The 12,860-nt window shown below is 39.9% G+C and overlaps 1 protein-coding gene across 1 annotated transcript; it reads left to right on the top strand.

Annotated features, from left to right (window-relative positions):
• The first annotated feature begins 1,364 nt into the window (after positions 1-1,364).
• On the top strand, positions 1,365-9,638 carry LOC135476933 (T-box transcription factor TBX20-like). Its single transcript, XM_064757078.1, has 7 exons — positions 1,365-1,509; positions 2,248-2,431; positions 5,272-5,539; positions 6,476-6,622; positions 6,858-6,925; positions 7,317-7,378; positions 8,947-9,638. The coding sequence occupies exons 1-7, from the start codon at positions 1,380-1,382 to the stop codon at positions 9,636-9,638; spliced, it is 1,551 nt and encodes a 516-aa protein (XP_064613148.1). The 5' UTR covers positions 1,365-1,379.
• The last annotated feature ends 3,222 nt before the right edge of the window (positions 9,639-12,860 follow it).

Here is a 12,860-nt window from a genome sequence, read left to right as displayed (position 1 = left end):
CATAAGCTATGCATGCGTGAGAGAACTCACTTATAGTGACAGGCAGCGCTCATCTCTGTGCGTGGTACGAAATACACATTTCTTTTCGCTTACAAAAACAGTTAAACGTGCATTTTGTACACAATTACAAGTCAACATAAAATCGGGATTAATTCGCATATTAACCTCCTTGAGAAATAAACAACTCATGGCCCGCCTACAGGATAAATATGTACATATACACTGTAGCCTTTTTTCAAAATCATGTTTGATTTCGTTATGTACAGATTCACAAGCCTATTTACTTGCAATTAGTTTTGATGACAAATTCTTAAGGTATATGAAAAGTAGTACATAACCTAAACGGTATAGGGCTATGAAAGCTTGGATACATTGCTCTCGACTCGAGGGCTGATCATTTTGAACCACCACTTATGATCACTTTCGTATAGTTTTACAGCTGTGAAACAACATGATACAAATACATTTGTCCAGCAAAATAGGAACAGTTGTAATAAAAGTTTAATTAAGATCTTGCAGTTTTCAATTTATAATATTATAAAATAATTTTACACAATGTATTTTCCAGTGCTCTTATGATATAATTTGCAGTGTTGATACAATATACGTCTCCAACATTAAATTGTCCCCACCACAAACATCTGTGTGCACGTGAGGGATTGGAATCACAGCACGCGGTCGCTATGTAACCCGTTATTATAGGGGTGGGATCTGGATCGCTGATTGGCTGATCGCGTTGCAGGCGGATGCCAATCATCTATGGACCCGGCAGATTGGTGGGTGCAGACAAGCACAACGGCATAGATCAAAGGCTTGCAGTGCGGCTCCCCGCTTTGAAATATACTCTAACATTGTCCAGTCACTAGAGCAAGCCAGACAAGATTCTCTACGATATAAAAGCTCTGAGAATCTGGCAAAATATTCATAACTCTCTCACCAGAGTTGAGAGAAGGTGTCTGGATTCCACGCTTCAATTTGTCACTTATATCACTGATCTGAAACTGGAGTCAGCTTAGGCAGCACCTGAAAAGTTGACCCGAGCAAATTACGGAATACCGATATTTACATACGCATTAGCGTATTAGAAAAAACAACAACAACAAAACATCGCCGGAGAGACTACTTTTTTTATTTATTTGTTTATTTTTACTTACATTTTTTGACTGACTTGAAGAAGAAGACTATTTTGTAAGGTGTCATATTGGACCAGAAAGCTACGACAACTAACAAAACGGTGTCGTATAAACAAAAGGAAAACCAGAAGAAGTTGACTCTTTTTCCAGAGGAGTTAATTCTCCAACTTGATGCTTTTTCTGCAAGACTCTGGGAGCAGGCTTCGACCTTCCGCATCTCACCAGTATTCCGCTGCCACTTCGGACATGTTTGAGGACGATTTATTAAGCCAGAGGGCCCGTGCCTTCCCCCTCACACACGGGCTTATGCCTACCCCTCAGGCTTTCTCTTTCGGCTTTCCCGTACATCCAGCACACGACCCCATGTCTCTGGCTGGTAAGTGCTCTCTTACTTTACATTTTAGTTAATTTTAGTTATTTTAAAAATAATTTGAATGAAACGGATTTTTGAAACCTTGATTGACTACATATTTTGATCTCTATATTTTCCGCAAATATGAGCGACAAAATATGTGGACGGATTTTATTCAGAGTGCTTTTGCAAAATATGTTTTTTAATAAATACCGGTACTGATCGGTTTATAAAATAATTTTATTAGCAAAGTCCTTTTGCTAACTTTATGTTTCTCAGCGCTGATGTTATAAACAAAATTAAATTAAGAAAATGAAAACATTTCCCACTCAGAAATTGAATGTGTATGTGGAACCAAAGAATAACCATCAGTAATTTGTTCAGATCATCCGATGAATAAACCCGGCGTGTGAGAAATCCTACACACTGACAATCAGTCAGATCGGTAGAGAAACAATTTGGAATATTTCCAGTTGAATATTGTATAAATATTGCCGAATACTGGTTAAATATTTCTCAGCGACATTTCACTTTTGTTGAAGTACCCTTTATTAACTCAGATAGCTTAGCTTCACATTATAATTTCTGTTATCATATAGCAACCTTAAATAAGGAACAAAATGGACCAAAACGATTGCTTTGGTCTAATTTTTTTTTTTTATTTACAAAATTTTCGTCATTAAACATTAGGTTTTTAAAAAAGAAACTAATAAGTAACAATGTCTTGGAAATATTCATTAACTCACTTACTGTTTTTTTCAGTTGGTCAGAGTCAACAGTTTGGGGGTTACCCTCCGATCCCGACATCCCACGACCACAAGCGAATGTTGTCCGGACCACAGAGAGACACAGCCGACAAGAACATCAAGATCACGCTAGAGAATCGCGATCTATGGACGAAGTTTCATAATCTAGGCACTGAGATGATTATCACCAAAACCGGAAGGTGAGTGCACGAGACAGTTTAACTCATTTACTATTATATTTTTTATTATCAAGTCGTCGTGAAATAAAACGGGCATCTGTCAATTCGGCTCACTACAGCCCGGGTTTCCCCCTCCGTCTGAAATTCTATATCAGGTGTTTTCAGGCATAGCCAGTTTAGTTTTCAGAGTGAAAATGCCGGACAAAAATTACAAGCGGTGAAAAGACAGCGACATTCCGAGATTGACTGATAGTGGCCGAGTTACGGTTTTCAGCCGCGCCGAACAAAAGTGAATTCTTTTCATCCCACATCTGTCTACTTTTCCCCCAAATTAATAAACCCCACGTTTTTGCATGATATATTTTGCCGAACATTTCCAGGAGATGTGGCATTGTTTCCGCATGTTCATGCGATAATATCAATACAACCACAAATTATCTCGCTTCCATTGAGTTTTAAAGGATATTGACGGGAAGACTTTTTTGTGGTATTTTGAGCCACATTTTATTCATAAGTCAGATAAATATTTCGGCATCAAGAATTGTTTCTTTAAAATCTAAAGCGAAACATGTCATTCGTCCTTGTCCTTTTGGGAATTGCTGGTGTGATATGACCGTTACAACAGAATTGCTACAATAACAAACAGGTTAATTTAGCAGGTTAATTAAGCAATGTCGCGTGGTCGGAATCCAATTTGTGGTTAATGACAGGTAAATATGATCACGTGGAGCGTTGAGTGGTTCATCAAAGGGGATCAAACTATAGACCTGAGAAATAAATACGTGGGAATGGACTGTCTCGTCTTCATTTAGGTGTGGTCGGTTCCAGGTAGGGTGGGGCACAGCAGGGAGGGTGGGGATCTAGGTGAAATAGACAAGGGAGCCCCCACAAACACATCGCAGGCTCTTTAAAAGGTAAACACCTTTAGCTGAATAAAACGGAAAGGTGAGCAGACGCTCTAGAGTCCCTTGGCGCCAGACCGTCTACCCTGAAACAATAACTCCAATCTTATATATTCCTTTAGCTTAAAAAGTTCTGCCAACCATTTAAAGATAAAACACAGGATATTACCAATCGGAAACTGGTGTCATTTGCTACATAAAAGAATTTTGACATTCGTGAACGCACATATCATTTCGTTTCAACAATTTTAGTCTGTTTTACCGGGGTCTGTTTTTAACCCATTTCATAATTATTCCTATTACTTTCTAATTTATTTTAAAATCATTTTAAAAATTTTGACAAAGAATCGCTGTTCGTGTGTTTAGGGTATACTAGCGCCATCAAAGGTGCCGCTACTGTGCTAATTAGCAGCTAATTAAGGTAAAACTACGCCGAGTGAATCTCACTTGCCCGACTTTACGGAGACCTTTGGCTGGCGAAGAAAAGGCAACGCTATGATGTTTTCACGCTTTTATGGATGTTACGTTATAGACTTGCATGAACAATGACCACATTCACATGTGAATAATTAACGGTTAATACGTAAATGAAGATTTCTACTTCATACAAATGTTTGTTGCCTCTTAATTTGACATACCGCTCATGGACATATTTTCATTTTGTTCTTTTTTCGTTGCTAAAAAAAATAATAATAATAACTTTGTAACTTTGTGAAAATTCAGCTACAAGGACAATATTAAATATCGCTCGCATGTCGTAATATTTCAACACGTGGTCATATGACTTTGACCCTATTGTGCACAGAAGGAATGAGGGTTAGGTTAGCTGTGGATTTACAGACTTTCCCACCGCTTAAGGCGTGAGTATAGACAAATGGACTTGCTTAGAATCTCTTCTGAATAGGATAGGTGCAAAACTTCCTGAAAGAAAACAACTGATTTTTATTGACTGGTATATTGAGACTGGCGCCTAGCACGTGACTCTACAGATTTGCCCTCGAGGTTTGGACAAGGAACACACAGTGGGGTACTCTACCCCGGGAGGGACGAGATAACACCTTATGCCACGAGCGTTCCCCACAAAACCAGACCCCACCGGGAAAACAAAAGAAGAAACGGACAATATACTTAACCGGATGGTCTCTGCGATAATTCACGTAACCTATGGGCTATGGGCGTGTAGTGTGAGAGGCTTCACCCCCGGGCTGCCTATGGACCTACCACAGGCATGTACAGTTGAAAGCCTTTCGGCATGTATACGGTCAACATTGTTTGCCTTCATGGTTCAATGCGGTTATCAAATAGTAAATTATGTGAACAGATTCATAAAGACCTTTATTGAAATTCGAAAAAACAAAGTCGTTGACACCAAAACGCTGACGCCAAAAAAAAAAAAAAACACAATTAAACATTTATTCAATATATTCACTTTTGCGGCTGTCTCGTATTTTAAGTGAATTCATTTCAAATACTGAATTTCGTGCGTATAATCCATAACAGCGTGTACGCCTGGCTACATGTTGATGCATGTTCATGTATATGCATGGTGACGCGTAAGCTTTGACTAGCCGATCGCGTGCTCCTCCGATGCCTTCCGTTTGACTGCTGATGAATTAATGATTGGTTAGTTTTAAATGAATAACAAGGACAAATGGCCTGGGTAACTTACCACTTCCCACAAATCAATAGGGAAGGAATTCGCCCAATACTTGCTGCGTATTTCGAGCCTCAGCTCTCGCATTTTGCCCAAATAAAACGGCGTTCCTTTTTTCAGATTGTTGACAATTACAGCCACATTTAATCCGATACTTGTGGATTCAATATTTCACTTTCCCATCAAAATGCCTTAAGCCACTTCTTATATAACATGTATAGTTATACAACATATAACTATTTTACAGGTTTTTATACACTACAGAAAACAAATTTCTTTCATTCTATTTTGTTTATGCTTGGTAGGCGAATGTTTCCCACACTAAAAGTCGGCCTGGAAGGTTTGGATCCACACTCAAAATACATTCTGCTCATCGACATTGTCCCGGTTGACGACTGTCGTTACAAATATCACAACTCGGAATGGGTGGTCACCGGAAAGGCAGAACCGCACATGCCCGGACGACTCTACATACATCCGGATTCTCCAGCTTCCGGGGCCCACTGGATGAAGCAGCCGATGTCATTCCACAAACTCAAACTCACTAACAATAACTTGGATCAAAACGGACATGTAAGTATAAATACTGTTTAGAAGCAACTATAGAAATATATGGCGGAAAAAACATATTTAAGATTAAACATTAAATAATAATGTTTTAGAGTTTAGAGCAGAAAATACCAAACCTTAAGTTAACAAGGGTCACTTCCCTCCCTTGGCTGTTTTTTTTCCTTTGTAAGACATACAGTGAAAACAGACTGTTAACAGGCATCTGCGATTGCGTATATATCCTGTTTATTGCAGATCTTCATATATCCTCTTAATATTATATAAAACAAATGAACAGCCTTCAAATTTTACAACTGACTCCTCGACCATTCTGTTTATTTTTACATTCTCAAGCGATATTATGGTTACTAACAACATGAATCAGAACGACATTACAAAATAATCCAGTAAAGTACGTGAATGCCGATCCCCAGAATTGTTTCCTGGTTTGCTTTGTTGTCAGTGGAAATCCTAACCAGCGACATTTGACGCTCGCTCAGTGGTAATAAACGGCTATTATAGGGAACTAAGGGTTTCTTGAGTAAACAAACGTGTCCATCAAACCACGCCCACTTTTCTCAACAATTATTCGCTTCTTTCTGATCCATCCATCATCCTAGCTAATAATTTCTGGAGGAGAATTTAATTGAATGAGCTAATTGAAATTTGCCCCCTGACGTCGCTTAGGGAGGTAATTGTGACACTCCCAAGGGAAGCAAACCAATAGCTAGCCATCACGAAAACACGGGCATCTCAGTATAGTCACTGCACAGAACATTGGCTCAGTGTTTTTTTTTTCACGAACCATTTGCAATAATGTTGTGCTCTCACAACACACGCAATTGCATTTGTATTATGCATAAAAAAACAAAGATTTTCTACATGTGCACGATTAAACTTTCCTGTTTAGAAGATATTAATTCTTTTATTGTTAATAATTTCTTTTTTATTATTTACTAGATCATCCTGAATTCCATGCACAAATACCAGCCGAGGATCCACGTTGTTCAGGCAAACGATATCTTCACAATGAGGTGGAATTCCTTTAACACTTACGCCTTTGATGAAACGACATTCATCGCAGTCACGGCCTACCAGAATGAACAGGTACATATTAACACTGACTGATATTTCTAAAAACGAAACTTTTCAAAATAGGCGCCAAAAAGTTAAGAAAAATATATGATGCTTCATTCTCAGTTCTTGATTTGCGCGTTGATTGTCATTGTATTTCATGGCTTTATAGATATATGATACTTCATACTTCGTTCTTCTTTTGCGTGTTGATGGTCATTGTATTTCATGGCTTTATCTAATTAATGTGCTTTGTCTCTCTCTATAGATAACTCAGTTGAAGATTGACCATAACCCGTTTGCCAAAGGTTTCCGCGACAATGGCATGGGTCGACGGTAAGTCTTGTGTATTTCTTTTGAACTTAAATATATTTTAGACAAATTAACAACTCTAGGCAAGAAAATGCTAGAAAGAAAAATAAAATAAAATAATAATAATAAGAAGAAGAAAAATAAAAAAAAAATATAAAATTGCCCTGCATGCAATTTCATTGCTCTCAGTATATCCCATCTATATAGGGACAGTCTTTTGAGCTTTATTATTTTGGACAAAAGAATTAGAAAAGTTTCCTCATTGAACAAAAAGAAAAAAATAGATGAAAAAAATTAGAAAGTAGAATATATACGTGTCCATTTGTATGACTGATTGGCCCTGTGCATAAATATGCAAGGGAGTATTTACAAGCCTTGACAGATCGGTGAATAATTTTTGCTGTTATTTTCACAGAGATCATCGGATGAATCTTAAAAGACCGAGTAGTGAGGGAGCGGACGGGGATTTCGAAAAAGGTGAGACTTCGGACAAAATTGGTAAAAGAAAAAGAGTATTGGGGCGCTGTTCCCAATAGATAGCTTGTATTGGATTACTGTTTTAAAACCAACTGACTCGCGAGACCAAGGTGTGAGGCCCTAAATCTTAGTTGAAAGGCGATGTGATGAGTTCCCCGGTCTGAGATGGAAAATAATTGTGGGAGTTGTCGCCGAAATGAACAAGTTTAAAATCCGAGAGGAGTTGAGTTGGCACCTCACTCGAGCCGTATTTGACAGGCTGACAGGGCATCGATTTGGTCGGCAACGGAAAATGAGATTAACGGTATGGCGGCTGAAATATTCATAAGCCTCCTAATAGAATTGCCAAGACATTAGAGCCAGAACGTTCCACCAAATTTTACACCTTTGCCAAAGCTAATTGGGTTAGCTTCCCAGCCTGTGCTCGCCCCACCTGAGGGCGACTGGCAGCAGACCTGTCCGGGCTCTCACCTTGCATGCTAGACTTGCCCCTTCAGCGGTATCAAATCAGGCAAACGTGTCCGTGGTTTGGCGGATCTTGATCTCAAATTTACACTGATTTACCATGTTTCCTGAAATTCAGCGATTCGCTAGACATACAGCTACGGCGAACACTTGCATCATTATTCACACAATATGCAACAGTCTGCTCTTATTTCTAGAGAGAATTTTAAATACAAACATTAAAAACCAAACAACAGAAAGAAAACGGGTTGGTTACGCGATAATCTGTTTGTAACTCCCGCAATTATCAAAGGGCGATTTCACAGTACATCGTATATATTAATTAATCTGACACAGTAGTCAGATTTGGCATACTTTAAATGTTGGTACGAATAAGAAGGCTGAAAGGACAAAAATGGCTTTGTTGTTAAAAAGGCGTGAATTCAGCGAAATGTTTGCATGGAAGCAGAGCGCAGTATTGACAGTGAGGAAAATCGAGATGGGTTTAAGATTGCGTGCTAAAAAGTCACTGGGAGCCCTCGTTAAAACGGAGTTGGTTTATAAGTATTGAGGAGGAAAGCTCGAGGGACCCGCGAGCTGGAATATCCCGGTCGCCTCCTTTTTCCCAGGCAATAACTAAAGGTGCGAGAGTCTCCATTGGAATACCGCCTCGCTGGAAACTTAGTTAAAATACATCACGCAAACTCGTCGTATTTTACGAGCTGAGCGCGGTGTTCCTCGGCAGCTGGGAGCGCCCTTGACGCACTGCGTGTGCCACACCACTTTAACTCGTGAAGAATCTCGTACTTGGTTGAATGTAGATGGATTTCTTCCCCTTACTTATTTTACCGACTGGCTCACACTTTGGCAAAAACCTGGCGGCGCCAAGTTTCACTCTTTACAGACCACCAGACAGTCTCTTTACAGGTCCCAGCGTAAATTTTAGCACAAGAAGAAATTCTCTTCTAATGTTTCGGGAAAATCTGGCATTTCTGTTCTTTGACAATAATTACTGCCTGCGCCAAGGAAAACGTTATGGTTTTAACATTTGCAGAACGTCTCGCAACTTTAGCATCAAATTAAGTGCAGGGTAGTTAAAGGTTGTGGTTTCTTGTGTCTTTCAGATGCCGAAGATAACTGTGCAAAGAAGCAGAGAACAGACGAAGTCGACATTGATGTTGGTGTCAACCGCCGCACGTCATTCGATGAGAAAATCCCCAAGAAAGAAATTCTCGAGTCTGATCAAAGGATTGGGGAAGCCATTTCTCCAGGAACAGACGACCTCAACCCATGTCACGTGATTGGCAAGTCAAACGCTGGAAGCAGTCATGCCCAAGGCTTCAACAAGACAACGCCCTCGTCGACGCCGTCTCCCTCCGCCACCAGTCCCCACTGGGGAGTTGCAAAGGTGTCTCCGTACGGCCATGGGGGTCAGCACAGCATGCCAGGTGCGGACCAGATCTACTTTCCTCATCACTCCTCCACCGGTATGAAGATGTCCTCAGGGACATACCTGCCGTCCTCAGGGTCGGGCCTACTCCAGCCAGTCACCTCAAGCCTCTCTCTACACGGGATGAACTCCCAGCTTCAGGCCTGTCGACTGTCCGGTCAGGCATCTAACAACACCTGCGCTCTCACCCAGTCCTCAGCTCACCTTGGCGGATCCTCTGGGGGATACGGCATGAGGACCTCACCCTCACAGGTTCACGGTAACCTCCCTTCTTGTACCTACATGCAAACGGCGCAGGGGTACCCAGGACACTTTGGGGCCAGCATGTCAATGATGAACATGAACTTTGCTGGACCAATGGCGTGATGAGCTGGAAAAACAGAAATGGCGAACGCAAATCGGACGCCTTGATCGGCTACGGTGAGGGGCGGAAACATTGGGTTTTCGTCCCAATCGGTGATTCTCACCCCCACCACTACGATTGTTAGTCTTGTTATGTGGGCTTTTACCACAATCCAACCACGGACGCAAACGAACAGTGCTAACGGACTTGCTTTTAGTGTTTTTCCTTTTTTTTTGTTCGCACTTCAGTATTTTTTTTTCTGATCACAACCGGTACCACAATTCTGGGGAGACTGTTTTGCTTGCCACCAGCGCATATATTTTGTATAAATTTATTGTTACTACTTGTACGTGGCCAATAATAACGTGAACCAAATTAAATGACATCATAACCAAAGTATGAACCAAAGACTCAGTTGTATGGCCATTAACCAAGACATTCAAGACGGGGCGTGCAGGCCAACCCGGAAGAGTATATCGTCATGACCATGGAATTTTACCTACAAGCTTACGCAAACATTAATGCCACGTTGTCGTTTTTCATGAGTTTCATTGTATTGGCTTATGTGCAATGTTTACAAGTTTTGTTTATTTCTCCTCGCAGATTTGTTCTTTTCGCTCTTTATTCTATCTACGCATGTAAAAAACAGTCGTCTATAGTATTTAGAGAATGCGCAGCCTAGCTGTATACATACTGTATTTAGGGGGGAGTTCATGTTTATATATATTGTTGCTCCAGTATTTCTTGGTGTACCCACGTCACCAAAATAATCCTGTGTTGTTTTCGAGGATCGAAGCGCAAGAAAATGTTTTATTTATTTAATGGGGATACACTGTACATATATACCACTGAAAAGTTGTAAATAATATGGTGTGGCGGAATAAAAATATATATACATATATATGTATACCTATACCCATCCAACAAAAGTGGACGCATGTGTTTTCTTATATACAGCTCTAAATATAGTGCTAAACAGGTGTGTTGTCGAATAAGCCACGGCATGCTGTATGTTAAAACATCACAGCTCCATGAGGAATACAAGTATACTTCTAGGTTAAAGTTTTAGATCTTTTGGAGGCCACTTATCTTCCAGCAATATAAGGTGTTCATCGCTAGCTTTCCAAAAAGTCAGTGGTTTACCCTCGGCCAGGGCACTTCAGCTGTCTCCATCAATACATTAAAATGACCGCATTTCTCAATATAGGCGAAAATTCTTCAGTATGGCGTTAACAGTCATAAATAAATGTATGTGCTCTACTAATACATACTGTATTTATTTTCGCCGGGGCTCGAATTCCATTTGGATATTTTCGCTTGACATGGACCAGTGATTATCTTAACTGCAAGGCGCACATGTAATCCTGCGTTGTAATTTACGAGATTAAGTTTTACAGCCGCTTTGCAACAAATTTATCGATTATTTGCGATTTACGTCAAGATCTAGAAAGTATGTTACTTTACGAGACTGCTGCCATCTTAAACATGATATGCTTTATATTTTTAACAGGCTAATTGTGCTTACTTTTCCCCCAAATCCAGCGGTTTCATCGAAAAAAGTCTGGCTATTTTACCCTCAAAATTTTGGCAAGTCCAACCTGCAAAATCAATCTAATGGGGACATGCGTCACGCCCTTTTTTAGACGACATATATCGCTGGTGGTCTCAAATACCAACAAATTTGTTTTCAAATGCTCTGTTGTCCTTAAGGAAAAATCGGAAAAAATATTGAGCATCATATTTACACATAACTTTTCACATTCATTCACAAGGACAACAAAACTTCTGTCCATATCGAAGTTTAAGTCATTTTTATTATTTTTATCATGTGAACTGCCGTTGTTACCGTTTGTAGCTTATTTTGTTGTTTTTATTTTGTGCTCTGTTCAAACGGTGAAACGCACAACTACTGAACGGTTGGGGAAATAGTCCTTAAATGTCAATGTCCCTTAATCTCGAGGCTTCATCTTAACCGAGACCCGCATTCAGCAGGACCTAGCGAACTACACCAGGGCTGTATCGGCCAGCTCATTAAAGACTGTCATCTTGCTCCTGTAGCACGTTATAACACGCGCTATATCCTGTGTCTAAATTTAAATCTCCTAAGCACCGTTTTGTTTCCACAAAACCAGTTTTGACTCCAAATTTGAAACAGCTTCTTTTTTGTAAGGTGTGTTGAGGTAAAACTAGCATACTTAGCAAAACTTCCAATTCTGGAAAGGTAAGCCAGGCATTTACATATTTATAATACTGATTCTTGTTTATAAAGTTCATACTCAAGAATTTTGATGGCAGCGGACTGCAGACGCTATCATTGCTACAAAATCCCATCATGTAATATTTATTTTACGACGCGTGTTGCAGTTCCCACCTATAATGTAATATTATTACTTTACAGATAACAAGCGATATCTATAGTGAACATTACTAGGGTGTATGCTATCGATACAGTGTAACAATTACTACACTGTGGGTGATATTCACAATGATTTCTATCCATCGTGCAATATGTTACATTATGGGTAGGACTGACCCATGCATGTTTCTGTGCGTTGTATGGAGGTGCTCATAACGCAGCAAGCCTGCATTCTCGTGGGATGTCGATGGCAGATCAGCTCCCATGACCTCACTCTCACTGGCCAGCAATGATACACGGCTCTAACACCTTAAATCATAGTGCCAGTGAGAGCCAGATCTACGTTTAATGTAATCATACGCTAGTTCAAGCAGCAAATTTTGCACTATGTACCCGCTAACTCTTCCTAGAACAGAATTCTATTTACACAAATATATATTCATGTAGTAATAAATTGCTTTCAATACATAATGGGGCACAAAATGTGTAATATGGCAGAATGATTATAATACTATGTGTAACACTTGCTACACACTGTTTCATAATGTTACATTGAGAATTAAATTAGGAGTGCATTATGAGTGCAATTTGCTGATATTTATGTATTTTTATGAATATTACAGAATAAAATCCAGGTACATATAGTAGTTAGTGTGGTCGTTCAGGACAATGACCCAGCAGTCTCTCAACAATGAGATCACTGTGAGTTCAATGCCAGCTAATGCTGGCTTCCTCCACTCTCACTGCCAGCAACCTGTGCATTGGTGTTCGTGAGTTTCCCTCGGGCTCTGTCTTTTATCATACTGCCATAATGCTGCCACCTTCGCACAAGTGAAATATTCATGAGTACGGCGAAAACACTCGGTATAATAAATAAATACAGGTAGAA

Source organism: Liolophura sinensis, chromosome 10 (assembly GCF_032854445.1).
Source record: "Liolophura sinensis isolate JHLJ2023 chromosome 10, CUHK_Ljap_v2, whole genome shotgun sequence".
Classification (NCBI taxonomy): domain Eukaryota; kingdom Metazoa; phylum Mollusca; class Polyplacophora; order Chitonida; family Chitonidae; genus Liolophura; species Liolophura sinensis.
This window is presented reverse-complemented; position numbering and strand designations above follow the sequence as displayed.

What these genes read in the sequence shown, in the direction of transcription:
- LOC135476933 (XM_064757078.1), top strand. Translation starts at nt 1,380, where the DNA reads ATGTTTGAGGACGATTTATTAAGCCAGAGGGCCCGTGCCTTCCCCCTC. An exon ending in ACTTGGATCAAAACGGACAT is followed by an intron (nt 5,540 to 6,475) that starts GTAAGTATAAAT and finishes ATTATTTACTAG; the next exon opens with ATCATCCTGAATTCCATGCA. An exon ending in GGACGGGGATTTCGAAAAAG is followed by an intron (nt 7,379 to 8,946) that starts GTGAGACTTCGG and finishes TGTGTCTTTCAG; the next exon opens with ATGCCGAAGATAACTGTGCA.